This window comes from Salvelinus sp. IW2-2015, linkage group LG13, assembly GCF_002910315.2.
Source record: "Salvelinus sp. IW2-2015 linkage group LG13, ASM291031v2, whole genome shotgun sequence".
Taxonomy (NCBI): domain Eukaryota; kingdom Metazoa; phylum Chordata; class Actinopteri; order Salmoniformes; family Salmonidae; genus Salvelinus; species Salvelinus sp. IW2-2015.
This window is the reverse complement of record NC_036853.1, coordinates 41563073-41579302: the sequence shown is the minus strand read 5'-3', so window position 1 is coordinate 41579302 and position 16230 is coordinate 41563073. Positions and strand designations below refer to the sequence as shown.

Genomic DNA, 16230 nt, shown 5'->3' with positions numbered 1-16230 from the left:
AAAAAAAGAGAATCTATATACAATGTGTGCAAAAGGCATGAGGTAGGCAATAAAACGAATAATTACAATTTAGCAGAATTAACACTGAGTGATAAATCATCAGATGATCATGTGCAAGAAGAGATACTGGTGTGCAAAAGAGCAGAAAAGTAAATAAATAAAAGCAGTAGGGGGGTGAGGTAGGTAAATTGGGTGGGTAGTTTACAGATGGACTATGTACAGCTTGCAGCGATCGGTTAGCTGCTCGGATAGCAGATTTTAAAGTGGAGGAGATAAAAGTCTCCAACTTCAGAGATTTTTGCAATTCGTTCCAGTCGCAGGCAGCAGAGAACTGGAAGGAAAGGCGTCCAAATGAGGTTTTAGCTTTAGGATGATCAGTGAGATACACCTGCTGAGCGCGTGCGTGTAGCCATCGTGACCAGTGAACGTGAGATAAGGCGGCACTTTACCAGCATAGCCTTGTAGATGACCTGGAGCCAGTGGTCTGACGACGAACAGTTAGGCGAGGGCCAGCCACTAGGGCATACAGGTCGCGAGTGTGGGTCGTATAAGGTGCTTTAGTAAAACAACGGAATGGCACGGGATAACTGCATCCAGTTGCTGATAGATGTTGGAAGCTATTTTGTAGCATGACATCGCCGAAGTCGAGATCGTAAGGATAGTCATTTTACTAGGGTAAGTTTGGCGGCGATGAGTGAAGGAGAGCTTTGTTGCGGAATAGAAAGCCGATTCTGATTTGATTTTGGATTGGAGATGTTTTGATATGAGTCTGAAGGAGAGTTTGCAGTCTAGCCATGACACCTAGGTACTTATAGATGTCCACATATTCTAGTCGGAACCGTCCATGATGGTGATGCTAGTCGGGCGTGCGGTGCAGGCAGCGAACGTTTGAAAAAGCATGCATTTTGTTTTACTAGCGTTTAAGAGCAGTTGTGGAGGCCACCGGAAGAGTGTTGTATGCCATTGAGAAGCTCGTTTGGAGGATACGATAGCACAGTGTCAAGAAGGCCGGAAGTATATAGAATGTGTCTCTGCGTAGAGGTGGATCAGGGGAAAATCCCCGCAGCAAAGAGCAACATCATTGATGTATACAGAGAAAAGAGTCGGCCCGAGAATTGAACCCTGTGGACCCCCATAGAGACTGCCAGAGACCGGACAAATGGCCTCCGATTGACACATCTGAACTCTGTCTGCAAAGTAGTTGGTGAAAGCAGCAGGCAGTCCATTAGAAAAAACCGAGGGCTACTGAGTCTGCCGATCAAGAACTATGGTGGATTACAGAGTCGAAAGCTGGCCAGGTCGATGAAGACGGTGCACCCAGTAAATGTTTTTATGATGGCGGTTATGATATCGTTTTAGTACCTTGAGGTGCTGAGATGCACCAGTGACCGGCTCGGAAACCGGATTGCCACAGCGGAGAAGTACGTGGACTTGAGATGGTCCATGATTGTTTGCTTGACTTGGCTTTCGAAGACCCTTTAGGATAGGCGGGCGGATGGATATAGGTCGTAACAGTTCTGGTCAGGGGTGTTCCCCTTTGAAGAGGGGATACCGCGGCAAGCTTTCCAATCTTGGGAGACTCAGATGATCAACGGAGAAGTTTGAAAGGCTGTAATAGGCGGTGCGACAATGCGGCGGACAGTTTTCAAAAATAGGGAGTCCAGAATGTCAAGCCCAGCTGATTTGTATGGGTCCAGGTTTTCTCAGCTCTTTTCAGACATTGCTTCTGGATTTGGTAAAGGAGAAGCTGGGAGGCTTGGGCGAGTAGCAGCGGGGGGGGCGGCCTGTTGGACAAGGTTGGAGTCGCCAGGAGGAAGGCATGCCAGCCATGAGAAATGCTTGTTAAAGTCTTCGATTATCACGGATTTATCGGTGTGACGTTTACTAGCGCTCAGTGCAGTGGGCAGCTGGGAGAGGTGCTTTGTTCTCCATGACTTTACAGTTATCCCAGAACTTTTGGAGTCAAGCTAAGAAGATGCGAATTTCTGCTTGAAAAGCTGCCTTTGCTTCTTCCTGAACTGACTGGTGTATTGTTCCTGATTCCTGAACAGTTGGCATATCGCGGGGGCTCTTCGATGCTATTGCAGTTTGCCACAGGATGTTTTTTGCTGGTCGAGGGCAGTCAGGTCTGGAGTGAACCAAGGCGATATCTGTTCTTGGTTCTGCATTTTTTGAACGGAGCATGCTTGTCTAATATGGTGAGGAAGTAACATTTAAAGAATGACCAGGCATCCTCAACGACGGGATGAGGTCAATATCCTTCCAGGGTACCCGGGCCAGGTCGATTAGAAAGGCCTGCTCGCAGAAGTGTTTTAGGGAGCGTTTGACAGTGATGAGGGGTGGTGTTTGACCGCGACCCGTGGCGGATACAGGCAATGAGGCATGATCGCTGAGATCTTGATGAAGACAGCAGAGGTGTATTTGGAGGCAGGTTGGTCAGGATAATGTCTATTAGGGTGCCCATGTTTACGGATTTAGGTTGTACCTGGTGGGTTCCTTGATGATTTGTGTGAGATTGAGGGCATCAAGCTTGATTGTAGGACTGCCGGGGTGTTAAGCATATCCCAGTTTAGGTCACCTAACAAACAAACTCTGAAGCTAGATGGGACGATCAATTCACAGATGGTGTCCAGGGCACAGCTGGGACTGAGGGGGGTCGGTAGCAGGCGGCAACAGTGAGAGACTTATTTCTGGAGAGATTAATTTTTAAAATTTAGAAGTTCGAACTGTTTGGGCATAGACCTGAAAGTATGACAGAACTTTGCAGGCTATCTCTGCAGTAGATTGCCAACTCCTCCCCCTTTGGCAGTTCTATCTTGACGGAAAGTGTTATAGTTGGTATGGAAATCTCAGAATTTTTGGTGGCCTTCCTAAGCCAGGATTCGGACACGGCAAGGACATCAGGATTGCAGAGTGTGCTAAAGCGGTGAGTAAGGCAAACTTAGGGAGGAGGCTTCTGATGTTGACATGCATGAGGCCAAGGCTTTTTCGATCACAGAAGTCAACAAATGAGGGTGACTGGGGACATGCAGGCCTGGGTTTACCTCCACATCACCCGAGGAACAGAGGAGTAGTAGGATGAGGGTGCGGCTAAAGGCTATCAAAACTGGTCGCCTAGAGCGTTGGGGACAAAGAATAAAAGGAGCAGATTTATGGCGTGTGTAGAATAGATTCTGGGCATAATGTGCAGACAGGGGTATGGAGGGGCGCGGGTACAGCGGAGGCAAGCCCAGGCACTGGGTGATGATAAGAGAGGTTGTATCTCTGGACATGCTGGTCTCAATGGGTGAGGTCACCGCATTGTGTGGGGGTGGGACAAAGGGGGTATCAGAGGTACGGAGAGTGGAACTACAGGGTCCATTGCAAACCAAAACAATGATAATGATAACTAGCCTGAACAACAGTATGCAAGGCATATTGATATTGAGAGAGACATACAATAAGGCATAAAGTGATTGCAGGTCTTGATTGGGGAGAGCTAGCTAAAACAACAGGTAAGATAACAGCAGCAATAACAGGGTGCTAGTCTAACACAGCAACAACAGAAAAATGGCGACGACTAGGCAGAGAGGGTCGGATTAACTACACACAGATCCTGAGTTAAAGCACAGAGCCGACAGATAAAACACAAATAAACAGAATGGAGTACCGTGAATTAATGGACAGTCAAGCATGCATCAGCTATGTAGCCAAGTGATTCATAGTGTCCAGGGGGCAGCCGTAGATGGAGCAGGAGGCCTCCACTAAGCTAGCACGCGGCGTTAAAGTTAGTAGCCCGGGGGTGGTCTGCTCAGACGGAGGGGTCTGCTCAGTCGCTTGTCGACAGAGAATCCAGAGAATCCAAGCGAATGGCGAAAGAGAGGTTGTGAATTGTAGGATTGTGTTTGCTAACTGGTGCTAGCTGCTGCAGTGGCGCTAACTGCGCTAGCTGCAAGCTAGCTGTGAGGATCAGAAGTAGTGGCTCAGGATTACGGCAGGAATCCGGCGTTGTTGTCGAGAGACAGTCCGATGCTTGGAAATTGTGAGTAATATCCAGGCTAATAACAGGGCTGGTGTCTGTGCAGAAGGTAAAAGCACTAGCAGCGGCAAAAAAATGGCTAAATTAGCTTGTAGCTGATTTAGACCAGGTTTGATGGATTGCAGGGCTCTGTGTCGGCAAAAAAAAAGTCCAGTCCAATTGGCAAAAGAGGTATTGTAGCCCAAGAATTCGCTGGTAGACCTCTTCGGCTAGCCGGCAGATGGCCTAGCTCGAGGCTAGCTCAAGGCTAACTGGTGCTTGCTTCGGGACAGAGGTTTAGCCAGTAGTAGCCACTCGGTTGCAGCTAGCTAGCTGTGATGATACGGTGTAATTGTCCAGAGCTTGCGTCAGGAATCCGGTGATGTGGTAGAGAAAAAGCAGTCCTATATGCTCTGGGTTGATATCGCGCTTGCAGACTGGCAGGTATTGGCCCGGTATTGAAGCTGGCTGTTGCCGAGTTAAGGGCGAAGACCGCAGCAGTGGCTAACTGACTACTAGCTAGTTATCTGGCTAGCTTCTGATTGGGGTTACGGTTCTAAAGTATAAAAAAAATAGCAGGTCCGTACCACATTGGGTGAGGCGGAATGTAGGAATGTATATTCAGTTCCTAGATGGAAAGTGAAATTAAAAAATATACGAAATGTATACGAAAAATACGAATACTATTTACACGGGACAAGACAAGACAAAGACACATCCGACTGCACGCCATCTTGGATTAAATTGACGGGAGATCTACCATTCCAGTGTTTTACTTGCTATATTGTATTTACTTCGCCACCATGGCCTTTGTTTTTGCCTTTACCTCCCTTATCTCACCTCATTTGCTCACATTGTTATATAGACTTATTTTTCTACTGTATTATTGACTGTATGTTTGTTTTACTCTGTGTTGTTGTATGTGTCGAACTGCTTGGCTTTATCTTGTCCAGGTCGCAATTGTAAATGAGAACTTGTTCTCAACGTGCCTACCTGGTATAATAAAGGTAAATTTTTTTTTTTTTTAAAGGTACAGTTTGTGTGTTACAATGGCCAAGCAAGACTCCAACATTGTCAACAAGTTTGCAGGTGACACAACAGTGGTAAGCCTGATCACTGACAACGAGACAGCCATAGGGAGGAGGTCAGAGACCTGCCGTGTGGGCCAGGACAACAACTCTCCCTCAACGTGATCAAGACAAAGGAGATGATTGTGACTACAGGAAAGAAGGACCGAGCACGCCCCATTCTCATCGACGGCTACCATGTTATTGACTTGTTTATTGTTTACTCCATGTGTAACTCTGTGTTGTCTGTTCACACTGCTATGCTTTATCTTGGCCAGGTCGCAGTTGCAAATGAGAACTTGTTCTCAACTAGCCTACCTGGTTAAATAAAGGTTAAATAAAWAAAAWAAAWAAWAAAATGATGAACTAGTTTCATGGTGGATATTGCCTAACGCATGATTTCAGACCATGTTCATGGAAATCAACTTAAGTTATTTCAGGTAGCACACAAACTGTGTCTCCTGTTGCATGCAGCACTAGTTGCATGGTCGATATTGACTAAAACATGATTTTAGAATGTTTATTTGCAACTCAGTGTCTCCCTTCAAATACTAAACTAGTGGAATTGTGGGTGTTGCCTAACAATTGATTTTAGACCATTTTCATGGAAATTAGCTTAAGTTATTTCAGGATAGACAAACAATTGTAACAAACTGTGTCTACCGACATATGCTGAACGAGTTGCATTGTGGATATTGCCTTTCACATGATTTTAGACAATGTTCATTGTTTCCCTATTACACTGAGGGGTTATCAAAAGGAAGAGAGCATGAAAGATTTTTCAAATCCATTGAACTATTGTCATTCGCAATGGATGTTAAACAGACTGTTTGAGGTGGTGAAAACATTACTTTGAGAAGCTCCACAGCTCATTAATGGTGGTGCGTTAAGTCAATCAGAAATACTATCAGATACCCAAGGCTCTTGATCCAGGAGGGGATTCTCTGCTGTTATGTCTAACTAGCTACTAAATTTGCAAACCAAATGCACAACGGCAGAGCATTTAGCACATTTTAGACAGTTCAGTTGATATAAGATATCTAGCTGGCAAACATTTAGTTGTGAATTCCATACTGTAACTCAATCACCTGCCGCCTGCTACACAACAGTGAGTGACTCACAAGGCTCCGGTCTCTCGTCGTTGTGTGCTTGTAAACAACCACCACGTGACTACATGTAAGMTTCACAATGAAATATTATGTGACGGATGTTCTTCATCTCCTAACGTTTTGCAAAAGTTGACTGCGGTATTTACTTAAGTAGCTACAAATATTCAAATGTATAAATAGTTTCAATGGTATTGACACAGTAAGACTGAGTGACTGACAAGCCATCTTCTAATGCAACACCTGACTAGCCATATTCAATCAATAGCCTAGATGGTGCTAAAGTCATTCGAGTTAGGGTACCCTCTTCATTTGATCAGATCTGTGTCATTCATTTCCTCTGAGTTGGTAGAGCATGGCGCTTGCAATGCCAGGGTTGTAGGTTCGCTTCCCACGGGTGGCCAGTACGAAAAAGTATGAAAATGTATCTACTCACTAGTGTACAGTGAGGGAAAAAAGTATTTGATCCCCTGCTGATTTTGTACGTTTGCCCACTGACAAAGAAATGATCAGTCTATAATTTTAATGGTAGGTATATTTGAACAGTGAGAGACAGAATATCAACAAAAAAATCCAGAAAAACGCATGTCAAAAATGTTATGAATTGATTTGCATTTTAATGAGGGAAATAAGTATTTGACCCCTCTGCAAAACATGACTTAGTACTTGGTGGCAAAACCCTTGTTGGTAATCACAGAGGTCAGACGTTTCTTGTAGTTGGCCCAAGGTTTGCACACATCTCAGGAGGGATTTTGTCCCACTCCTCTTTGCAGATCTTCTTCAAGTCATTAAGGTTTCGAGGCTGACGTTTGGCAACTCGAACCTTCAGCTCCCTCCACAGATTTTCTATGGGATTAAGGTCTGGAGACTGGCTAGGCCACTTCAGGACCTTAATGTGCTTCTTCTTGAGCCACTCCTTTGTTGCCTTGGCCGTGTGTTTTGGGTCATTGTCATGCTGGAATACCCATCCACGACCCATTTTCAATACCCTGGCTGAGGGAAGGAGGTTTTCACCCAAGATTTGACGGTACATGGCCCCGGTCCGTCGTCCTTTGATGCGGTGAAGTTGTCCTGTCCTTTAGCAGAAAAACACCCCCAAAGCATAATGTTTCCACCTCCATGTTTGACGGTGGGGATGGTTTCTTGGGGTCATAGGCAGCATTCCTCCTCCTCCAAACACGGCAAGTTGGGTTGATGCCAAAGAACTCCATTTTGGTCTCATCTGACCACAACACGTTCACCCAGTTGTCCTCTGAATCATTCAGATGTTCATTGGCAAACTTCAGACGGGCATGTATATGTGCTTACTTGAGCAGGGGGACCTTGCGGGCGCTGCAGGATTTCAGTCCTTCACGGCATAGTGTGTTACCAATTGTTTTTTGATGACTATGGTCCCAGCTGCCTTGAGATCACTGACAAGATCCTCCTGTGTAGTTCTGGGCTGATTCCTCACCGTTCTCATGATATTGGCAACTCCACGAGGTGAGATCTTGCATGGAGCCCAGGCTGAGGGAGATTGACAGTTCTTTTGTGTTTTCTTCCATTTGCAAATAATCACAAACTGTTGTCACCTTCTCACCAAGCTGCTTGGCGATGGTCTTGTAGCCCATTCCAGCCTTGTGTAGGTCTACAATCTTGTCCCTGACATCCTTGGAGAGCTCTTGTGCTTGACCATGGTGGAGAGTTTGGAATCTGATTGATTGATTGCTTCTGTGGACAGGTATCTTTTTATACAGGTAAGAAACTGAGATTAGGAGCACTCCCTTTAAGAGTGTGCTCCTAATCTCCGTTCGTTACTGTATGAAGACCACCTGGGAGCCAGAAATCTTTTTGGGATTGAGAAGGGGTCAAATACTTATTTCCCTCATTAAAATGCAAATCAATTTATAACATTTTTGACATGCATTTTTCTGGATATTTTTGTTGTTATTCTGTCTCTCACTGTTCAAATAAACCTACCATTAAAATTATAGACTGATAATTTCTTTGTCAGTGGGCAAACGTACAAAATCAGCAGGGGATCAAATACTTTTTTCCCTCACTGTAAGTCACTCTGGATAATGTAAATGTAAACTACAACGCTTTATTTGTCAAGGTCAGCGATTTAAATATTGTAGCATTAACTGAAAAAAAGGCCTCTAAGACTACACCAGAGATGGTTCATAACGTTGCCCTTCTGTTGCGTTCAAAACAACTGGGAACTCTGAAATCTCCGACTTCCAAGCATTCAAGACAACTGTGAACTCTTAAAAATAATTTTGGAACGGTCATCCAACTCGGAATTCCAAGGCGTTTTTCTAGAGCTCCGACTTTCCGAGATAATGTTTTCACCATGTTCATTTCTGAGTTCCCAGTTGTCTTGAAAGCACCTTTCATACTGGCTTTGACTCCACTCTCCAGAACCAGTCATTCACCCGCAGTCATATGACTCACAAGTTTAGACAGCCAGGGACTTTCCACCCACGCATACCACGCCTGAACTGTGTGCGCGCGGTGAAGATAAAGATGACTTTCGCAAGCGGTTTCAAAGACAGCTGAATGTGGATAGCTTAGCCTCAGAGCCTTCATGAGCAAAAGATTTCTATAACTAACCCAAGATAAGACCACATCCTGTTGTTTCCAATGGGAGAAAATTAATCAGTGGGTAGAACAAGCAAGGAGGTGGGCAGAGCCAAGCATGAGTTAGGGAGATCCTATTGGCACATTCTAGCATGTATTTGCATATTTCTGTTATGGAATGCATACTCTGAAGTGAAGATGTGAAACAACTCAATTCGCCCTTGCACTCCTAAACAACGCAATTTTTTTAAACTGGCAAAGGGTAAACCTCTACAAAACGTAAGTCCACTGTTCATAACATTATAGTGTGACGAACAGAAAGCTGTATTGAGATCAAATGTTTCATCAATGAGAAAATTAGCAGGAAGTYGTCCAACATCCATCTTCTCCCTCTGCCCGCCACTGGGCTTCCTTTCATAATTTTAGGACGTTAAAGGATGTTGCTCTAGGTGGTCAGTCCACCTCACAGGAGCAACATAACAGCCACAAACTCCCTGAGGCAAATCAGGCGCACCTTTAGACCTGCATTCGGTGGCGCCACACAGACTGGCGAACAGTCAGCAACACTGCCCCCCCACACCACTTCTTTCCCAAGAACTGCATGCAGATACACTGAGCTATGCCCAAGCCGTACGCAGTCTGAGAGGCCCTATGCAGAGTTTGGAGCGTCGCCGGTCACACTACCCTCTTCAATTCTCCCTACAACCTCCCTCCCATGCTACCAGACCAGGCAAAGCTCTATCAGCAAAGCTCTACCAGACCTGGCACATCACAGCCCARCTCTACACAGCTACGACCACTACCCTAGGGTCTAGAAAAACACTGTTGAGGGTAGTGCACCACATGATGCAGTCCACACCATGTATCATTCACATCATCAGCCCTCATATGCTGAAAGTTTGGAGCTTCGCCAGCCACACTGCCCTCCTCAATTCTCCCCACAACCTCCCTCCCAGGCTAGTTTAAGTTACCCTCCCTAATCCCATCCCCAGGACAGGCCTGGGACACTCCTCCCCCCCATTGCAGTCCCAACCCTGCAACAGGATCCACACCGCCTCCTGTGAATACCCAGAATGGAGAAATGGCAGCCACCGATCCCCTGCAGCAGCTCCACTCCCTTGGCGGGAGCTTCATCAGGGTGGACTGTGCTCTGCCAACACTGCTCTCCCAGTTCCCACCCCAGCCACTACAGCCAGCAACTTGAGGGAGGTCTGTCAAATGTGCAGTCTACTCTGCTCTCAGCTGGTCGGCAAGGGACCTCTGCAGAGTCTCAGCTCACTCAAAAAATAGCTGCAGATGACCTTATGCCTGTTAGCTCTTATGGGAATGAGCTTAAAATACCCCCTCTGACTTTAAATCACATATGGGCCTTGGGATAATGCACTTAAATGTGCAAAGTATGATTTCAAAAGGTGACAATTGACATTTTGGGTACAGGACTCGTGTCYTGACACTCTGGTTCTCTCAGAAACATGGTTAAATTGTTCTGTATCTGATAGACATTGAAGTAAATGATTATAATGTATTTAGATGTGACAGATTACAGAAAGGTGTAAGAGTGGACATATGTCAAAATTCATGGCATCCCAATCTTTAAATATTTCTGTTCTCAAGAAATGTAAAAGAGGTGCCCATCAACCAGAATTAGGGCTGACCGCAAATAGTCGACCGGTCGATTGTTTGGTCGACCAAGATTTTTTTTAGTCGAGCAAAGGCAAATATACAGTGCATTTGGAAAGTATTCAGACCCCTTGACTTTTTCCACATTTGTTACGTTAGTCTTATTCTAAAATAATTATTAATTAAATAGTTTGCCCCCCCCCTCAATACCCCATAATGACAAAGCAAAAAAACATTTACATAAGTATTCAGACCCTTTACTCATTACTTTTTGAAGCACCTTGGGTAGCGATTAACACATGGCACACCTGTATTTGGGGAGTTTCTCCCATTCTTCTCTACAGATCCTCTCAAGCTTTGTCAGGTTGGTTGGGGAGGATCAAAGCACAGCTATTTTCAGGTCTCTCCAGAGATGTTTGATCGGGTTCAAGTCCGGGCTACTCAAGGACATTCAGAGACTTGTCCCAAAGCCACTCCTGTGTTGTCTTGGCTGAGTGCTTAGGGTCGTTGTCCTGTTGGAAGATGAACCTTCGTCCAAGTCTGTGAACCTGAGCAGGTTTTCATCAAGGATCTCTATTTACTTCGCTCCGTTCATCTTTCCCTCGATCCTGACTAGTCTCCCAGTCCCCGCCGCTGAAAAACATCCCACTGAATGATGCTGCCATCACTATGCTTCACCGTAGGGATGGTGCCAGGTTTCCTGCAGACTTGGCATTCAAGCCGAATAATTTCTGTTAATGCATTCAATACAATTATTATTCCAGTCTTTTACTGTTCTCATTGTCAGAGTGGACACGTTGTTTGCAGAGCCCACAAACTATGCTACGCTTGTGAGAAACAAGTATTCGTTTATTTCATTCCATTTAAAAGTTTTGTCAATTTAGTCATTGTCTTTTGTTTGGAGCACTTCTGTCAATGTTGAGTAAGGACGTGCACCTAATTATGCATAGAAGTAGGCTCATAGGCTACCTGGCCTGTGTGCAAATGTAGGTGTCTAATATTTGTTTTGTGCCTGCACCAAACTGTGAGTAGCATCTTTAAGTTACTTGTAAAACTTTGTGCTGGAATGCCTGTCTTGCAAATAGTTTAGGTCAGAGACTGTATAAAATGTCTGCATTGCGCTTGTTAGTATTAGCATTCTCATGTACTTCTGATTAATCTGTGGGGTTTGAAAATAGCGCCCCTTRTTTTCAGTGACGATATTACCGTATATCCCAGTAAGGCACGAGGTCGTTATGACAATCTGGAAACCGCCCAAACCCAGAATGCCCCACACTGATATTTGTGGAGATGTGAGAATAGGCTACATGGATAATTRAAGTACTGTGATAGGCTGGTTAAACCGAGTGGCGCAGTGGTCTAAGAGACTGCATYTCAGTGCTAGAGGCGTCATTACAGACAACCTGGTTCAAATTCAGACTGTATCACAACCGGCCGTGATTGGGAGTCCCATAGGGCGTCGTCCGAGTTTGGCCAGTGTAGGCCGTCATTGTAAATAAGAATTTGTTCTTACCTGACTTGCCTAGTTAAATACCAGACTGGCCTCGCCCTTTGGCATTTTTTCACTTCAGTTTGGCTAGGCTAGCTCTACTGCTTTCGGGGTTCAGCACTGCATGGCTRTGTCCCCATTATCTCTTATTCAGGGAGTAGAATTAACACCTGTCAAATAGATTTTGGCATTGGCGGGTCAAATTCAGCACCCACGTTGGCAGGTGGTCAGTCTCCACAGTGTGAGCATTTTCACTTGTGTTTGTGAATAGAAATAGTAAAGTATGATCACATTTATGGAAACATTTATTCTGCAGTAGCTATTTTCAAAGTATTTCTGCAGTTTTGTTTCATAGCTGGTAAATTAATTGCATAAAGTCAAAGAACTACAAAACGTATAGCCTATCCCACCTTGCGCTTCAACACTGCATGTGAAGAGCTGAGTTGAAAGATTAATTTTTAGAAGCGTTGCACACGCATAAGTTGGCCTAATTTACTTGAAAAAAAAGTAGACTGAAGTGAGACTTTGTCCTTGTCTCTTGGCTATTTACACTGAACAAAAATATGAATGCAATGTTTTGGTCCCATGTTTCATGAGCTGAAATACAAGATCCCAAATGTTCCATATGCACAAAAAGCTTATTTCTCTCAAATTTGCTACCCAAATGTGTTCACGTCCCTGTTAGTGGGAGGCCACTCTAAAATGTTCAGTTTTGTCACACAACACAATGCCACAGATGTCTCAGGTTTTGAGGGAGCGTGTAATTGGCATGCTGACTGCAGGAATGTCCAGCAGAGCAGTGGCCAGATAATTTCATGTTAATTTCTCTACCATAAGAATTTCTTTTACCCCCTTTTTCTCCCCAATTTTGTGATATCCAATTACGATCTTGTCTCATCGCTGCAAAGGTCGAGTCATACGTCCTCCGAAATATGACCTGCCAAACTGCGCTCCTTAACACCCGCCAGCTTAACCCGGAAGCCAGCCGCACCAATGTGTCGGAGGAAACACTGTTCAACTGATGACCGAAGTGGCGGGCCAGGTGCATGCAGGCTTACAAGGAGTCAAGTAAAGCCCCCCCCCCCCAGCCAAACCCTCCCCTAACCCGGACAACGATGGGCCAATTATGCTATGCCCCTCCATATGGGACTCTCGGTTGTGACACAGCCTGGGAACGAACCCGGGTCTGTAGTGACGCCTCAAGCGCTGCGACGCAGTGCCTTAGACCGCTGTTCCACTCGAGAGACCACTGAGGAGTATTTATGTCTGTAATAAATAACTTTTTGTGGGGAAAAACTAATTCTGACAGGCTGGGCCTGGCTCTCCAGTGGGTGRTCCTGGCTCCCAAGTGGGTGGGCCTATGCCCTCCGAGGCTCCCCTGCCCAGTCATGTGAAATCCATAAATTAGGACCTAATTWATTTATTTCAATCGGCTGATTTCCTTCTATGATCTGTAACTCAGTAAAATGTTTGAAATTGTTGCAGTTTTATATWTTTKTTCAGTATACGTCTTTCCCATGCCACCATCATGACTATGCTTTTGTTTTGTTTGTGGGACGTAATGAACAAGTGTACACTTCAGGAGAAAGGAGACACACACCATGTCTTTCTCTGGCTACATCCTGGAGTCTTTCTCTCCGTGGCTCTTTTTTAAAATAGTTAATACCTTAAATCCTTGCATCCTCTCTCCTCACTGAAAGAACTGACCAAGGGAAAGCCATCCTAATGTTTTCACCATAGTTTTCACCATGATGTTTATACCTGTCAATACCTTAAGCAATTAAGGCAGCCATATAGGCTCTCATGAATTTTGGAACCTTTGCAATCACAGAAAGGTGTGAGCCTCAATAGTTAAAGGGATAGTTCAGGATGTTGGCAATGAAGCCCTTTATCTACTTCCCCAGAGTCAGATGAACTCGTGGATAACATTTTCTTTATGTTTCTGCGTTCAGTTTGACGCGAGTTGTTAACTAGCTTTAACACAATTGGTAACTAGATTTAGTGCAACGACTGGAATGACTGTTCCCATAGACTTCCAGTCATTGCACTAACACTAGTTAGCATTGGCTCGTGAATGTACCTTTAACTAACTTCATACTGGACGCAGAGACATACAAATGGTATCCACAAGTTCATCTGACTCTGGGGAAGTAGATAAAGGACTGCGTTGCCAAAATCACAAACTATCCCATTAGACACACACAAACTCCGCTACCTCTTTCTCCACCTTGCACAAACTCCTGAAACCATTGTGATGGGCATTACCATTGTGCTAATGCATTTGTTGATCTATTAAGTTCTCTTCATAGATGTAAAGATTTAAGATGTTTTTCCTAGAGCTACAAAGCATGGAAAGGGAAGCTTACCTGTGATGAAAATGGGCTTTGATCAACAAGCGCAGACACTACTGTCAAACTCAATTGGTTTTAATACCCACACGCTCTATAACAATCTAATCTCTCATTCTCATGTTTTTTTTACTTGAAACAATTGTGTTCTGTTGACAAAAGAGGATGGTCTTRGAGTTCTGTCTTTTTGAAATTCTAAATTCTCCTTCTCCTCCAGCGTTGGGGGCRGCCTATGGCACGGCTAAGAGCGGCACAGGCATCGCTGCCATGTCGGTGATGCGGCCGGAGCTCATCATGAAGTCCATCATTCCTGTGGTCATGGCAGGTATCATCGCCATCTACGGGCTGGTGGTGGCGGTGCTCATCGCCAACAACATTTCAGAGAAAGTCACCCTCTACAAGTAAGAGCTCAGAAATTGCAGACGCTAGTTACCCATTCTCAAGTCTACCGCTAGGCACTGCATGTCTGAAGCGATCTGATTGGTAGTAATATGGTATTGGCTCTACTTGATAGGATTGGTGGATTTTTCACCATTGTTTTTCAGAAGTGTTAGCGATGTACTACATCTGTAAACTGATGGTCAGCAATCTCTTTGGGATGCTTTGACTGCAATTGTTTTAAATAAATCTTCCTCTCCCTCCCCATCTCTTTCTTCCTCTCTCCAACCCATCTCCATCCCTCCTCTCTTTCTACCCTCTCCATCTCGCTCTATCCCTCACCTCTCTCTCATGTAGGAGTTTCCTCCACCTGGGTGCTGGGCTGAGCGTGGGGCTGAGTGGGCTGGCGGCTGGTTTTGCCATCGGCATTGTGGGCGACGCAGGCGTTCGGGGCACAGCTCAGCAGCCCAGGCTCTTCGTGGGCATGATCCTCATCCTGATCTTCGCAGAAGTCCTAGGGCTCTACGGTCTTATCGTGGCTCTCATCCTCTCCACAAAATAGAGAAAGAAAGAAAAGAACAGTCCTTCTGTCCATCCATCCGTGTACGTTGAGTCAACGCTACGTCATCCATTCCATATATAAACTAAGAAATAAAGAACAAATTGTAGAGCATGCCTTTACGCCCGGTTCCAWATCAACTCCCTTTAGCCACTTCTTTCCTCATGACACTACTTGATGGTCCTTTGTAGATCTAATAGGTTTGAATAAGTGTTAGCAATATGGTAATAGTAAAGCCACATACCTACCCCCTACCTATATTGCTTATTCATGCCTGTCAGATCTACGAGGGAGGCATCTTGAGGTGTTATGGGMTGTGTCCCAAATGGCACCATATTYTCTACATAGTGCWCTGGTCAAAAGTAGTGCATTCCATAGGGAATAGTGTGTGATTTGGGACAAAGGCATGGGGTTGCTTTGGGATTGGGCGGGAAGCGAAAAGCGTCCTCATCACTTTTCCTGTACAGTCGTCCTTGAGTCCAGTAGTCAACCCCTTGTAAATGCGCTATGTAAATGTAGTGACGCGTTCGTCCTGTACGTGCTTGAGTATCAGTTTACCTCCTTCCTCCCAATTTCCTTTAATTTGTGTGTCTGCTAAATGGCTTTTATTATTATTCCTTCGTTTTTTTCTGAAGAACTGACTGGACAAATCATTTTCATTTTATCTGGGGACCATTTTCACATTAAAGGACCAAACTAATACGAGGACATGGATAACAATTTTTTGGTTTGGTTGTTTTTTCACTAATTATTTATGAAGATTTTGAGATGTTAATAAAACTGTTTAAATGGAACAAAGTGTTTATCGAGTTCCCAATGATAGAGAGAGAGATATCTGTGTATAGCTAGATGAATTGCACTGTGGGTAATTGTTTGAAGTTCTTGGAGTTCCTCTGGATRCATGTATCCAGTTGTTACTATGGAGACTGTTTCTGATGTCCAGATGTGGGAGTTAACTGTGTGTTTGTTTATGGCAGCGGGCATGTAAAAGTGTGTGGGGCATGTGAACGTGTGTTTTAACTCGAATACATCATTCTCAACTCTCATTCTCACCGTTGACCTGTAGTACTGGGGTGTAATCATTACTCCAAATGAAACTAAACGGAM

At 44.7% G+C, this 16230-nt stretch overlaps 1 protein-coding gene across 1 annotated transcript in view; it reads left to right on the top strand.

The window, feature by feature from the left end:
• LOC111971491 (V-type proton ATPase 16 kDa proteolipid subunit c) overlaps window positions 1-15828 on the top strand; it is a 21037-nt gene extending 5209 nt beyond the window's left edge. Inside the window, exons 2-3 of the mRNA XM_023998290.2 lie at window positions 14404-14587; window positions 14922-15828. Of these exons, the coding sequence (XP_023854058.1) occupies window positions 14404-14587; window positions 14922-15126 (389 nt within the window). The 3' untranslated portion in view covers window positions 15127-15828. The remainder of the gene's footprint in view (window positions 1-14403; window positions 14588-14921) is intronic.
• Window positions 15829-16230: the final 402 nt, after the last annotated feature.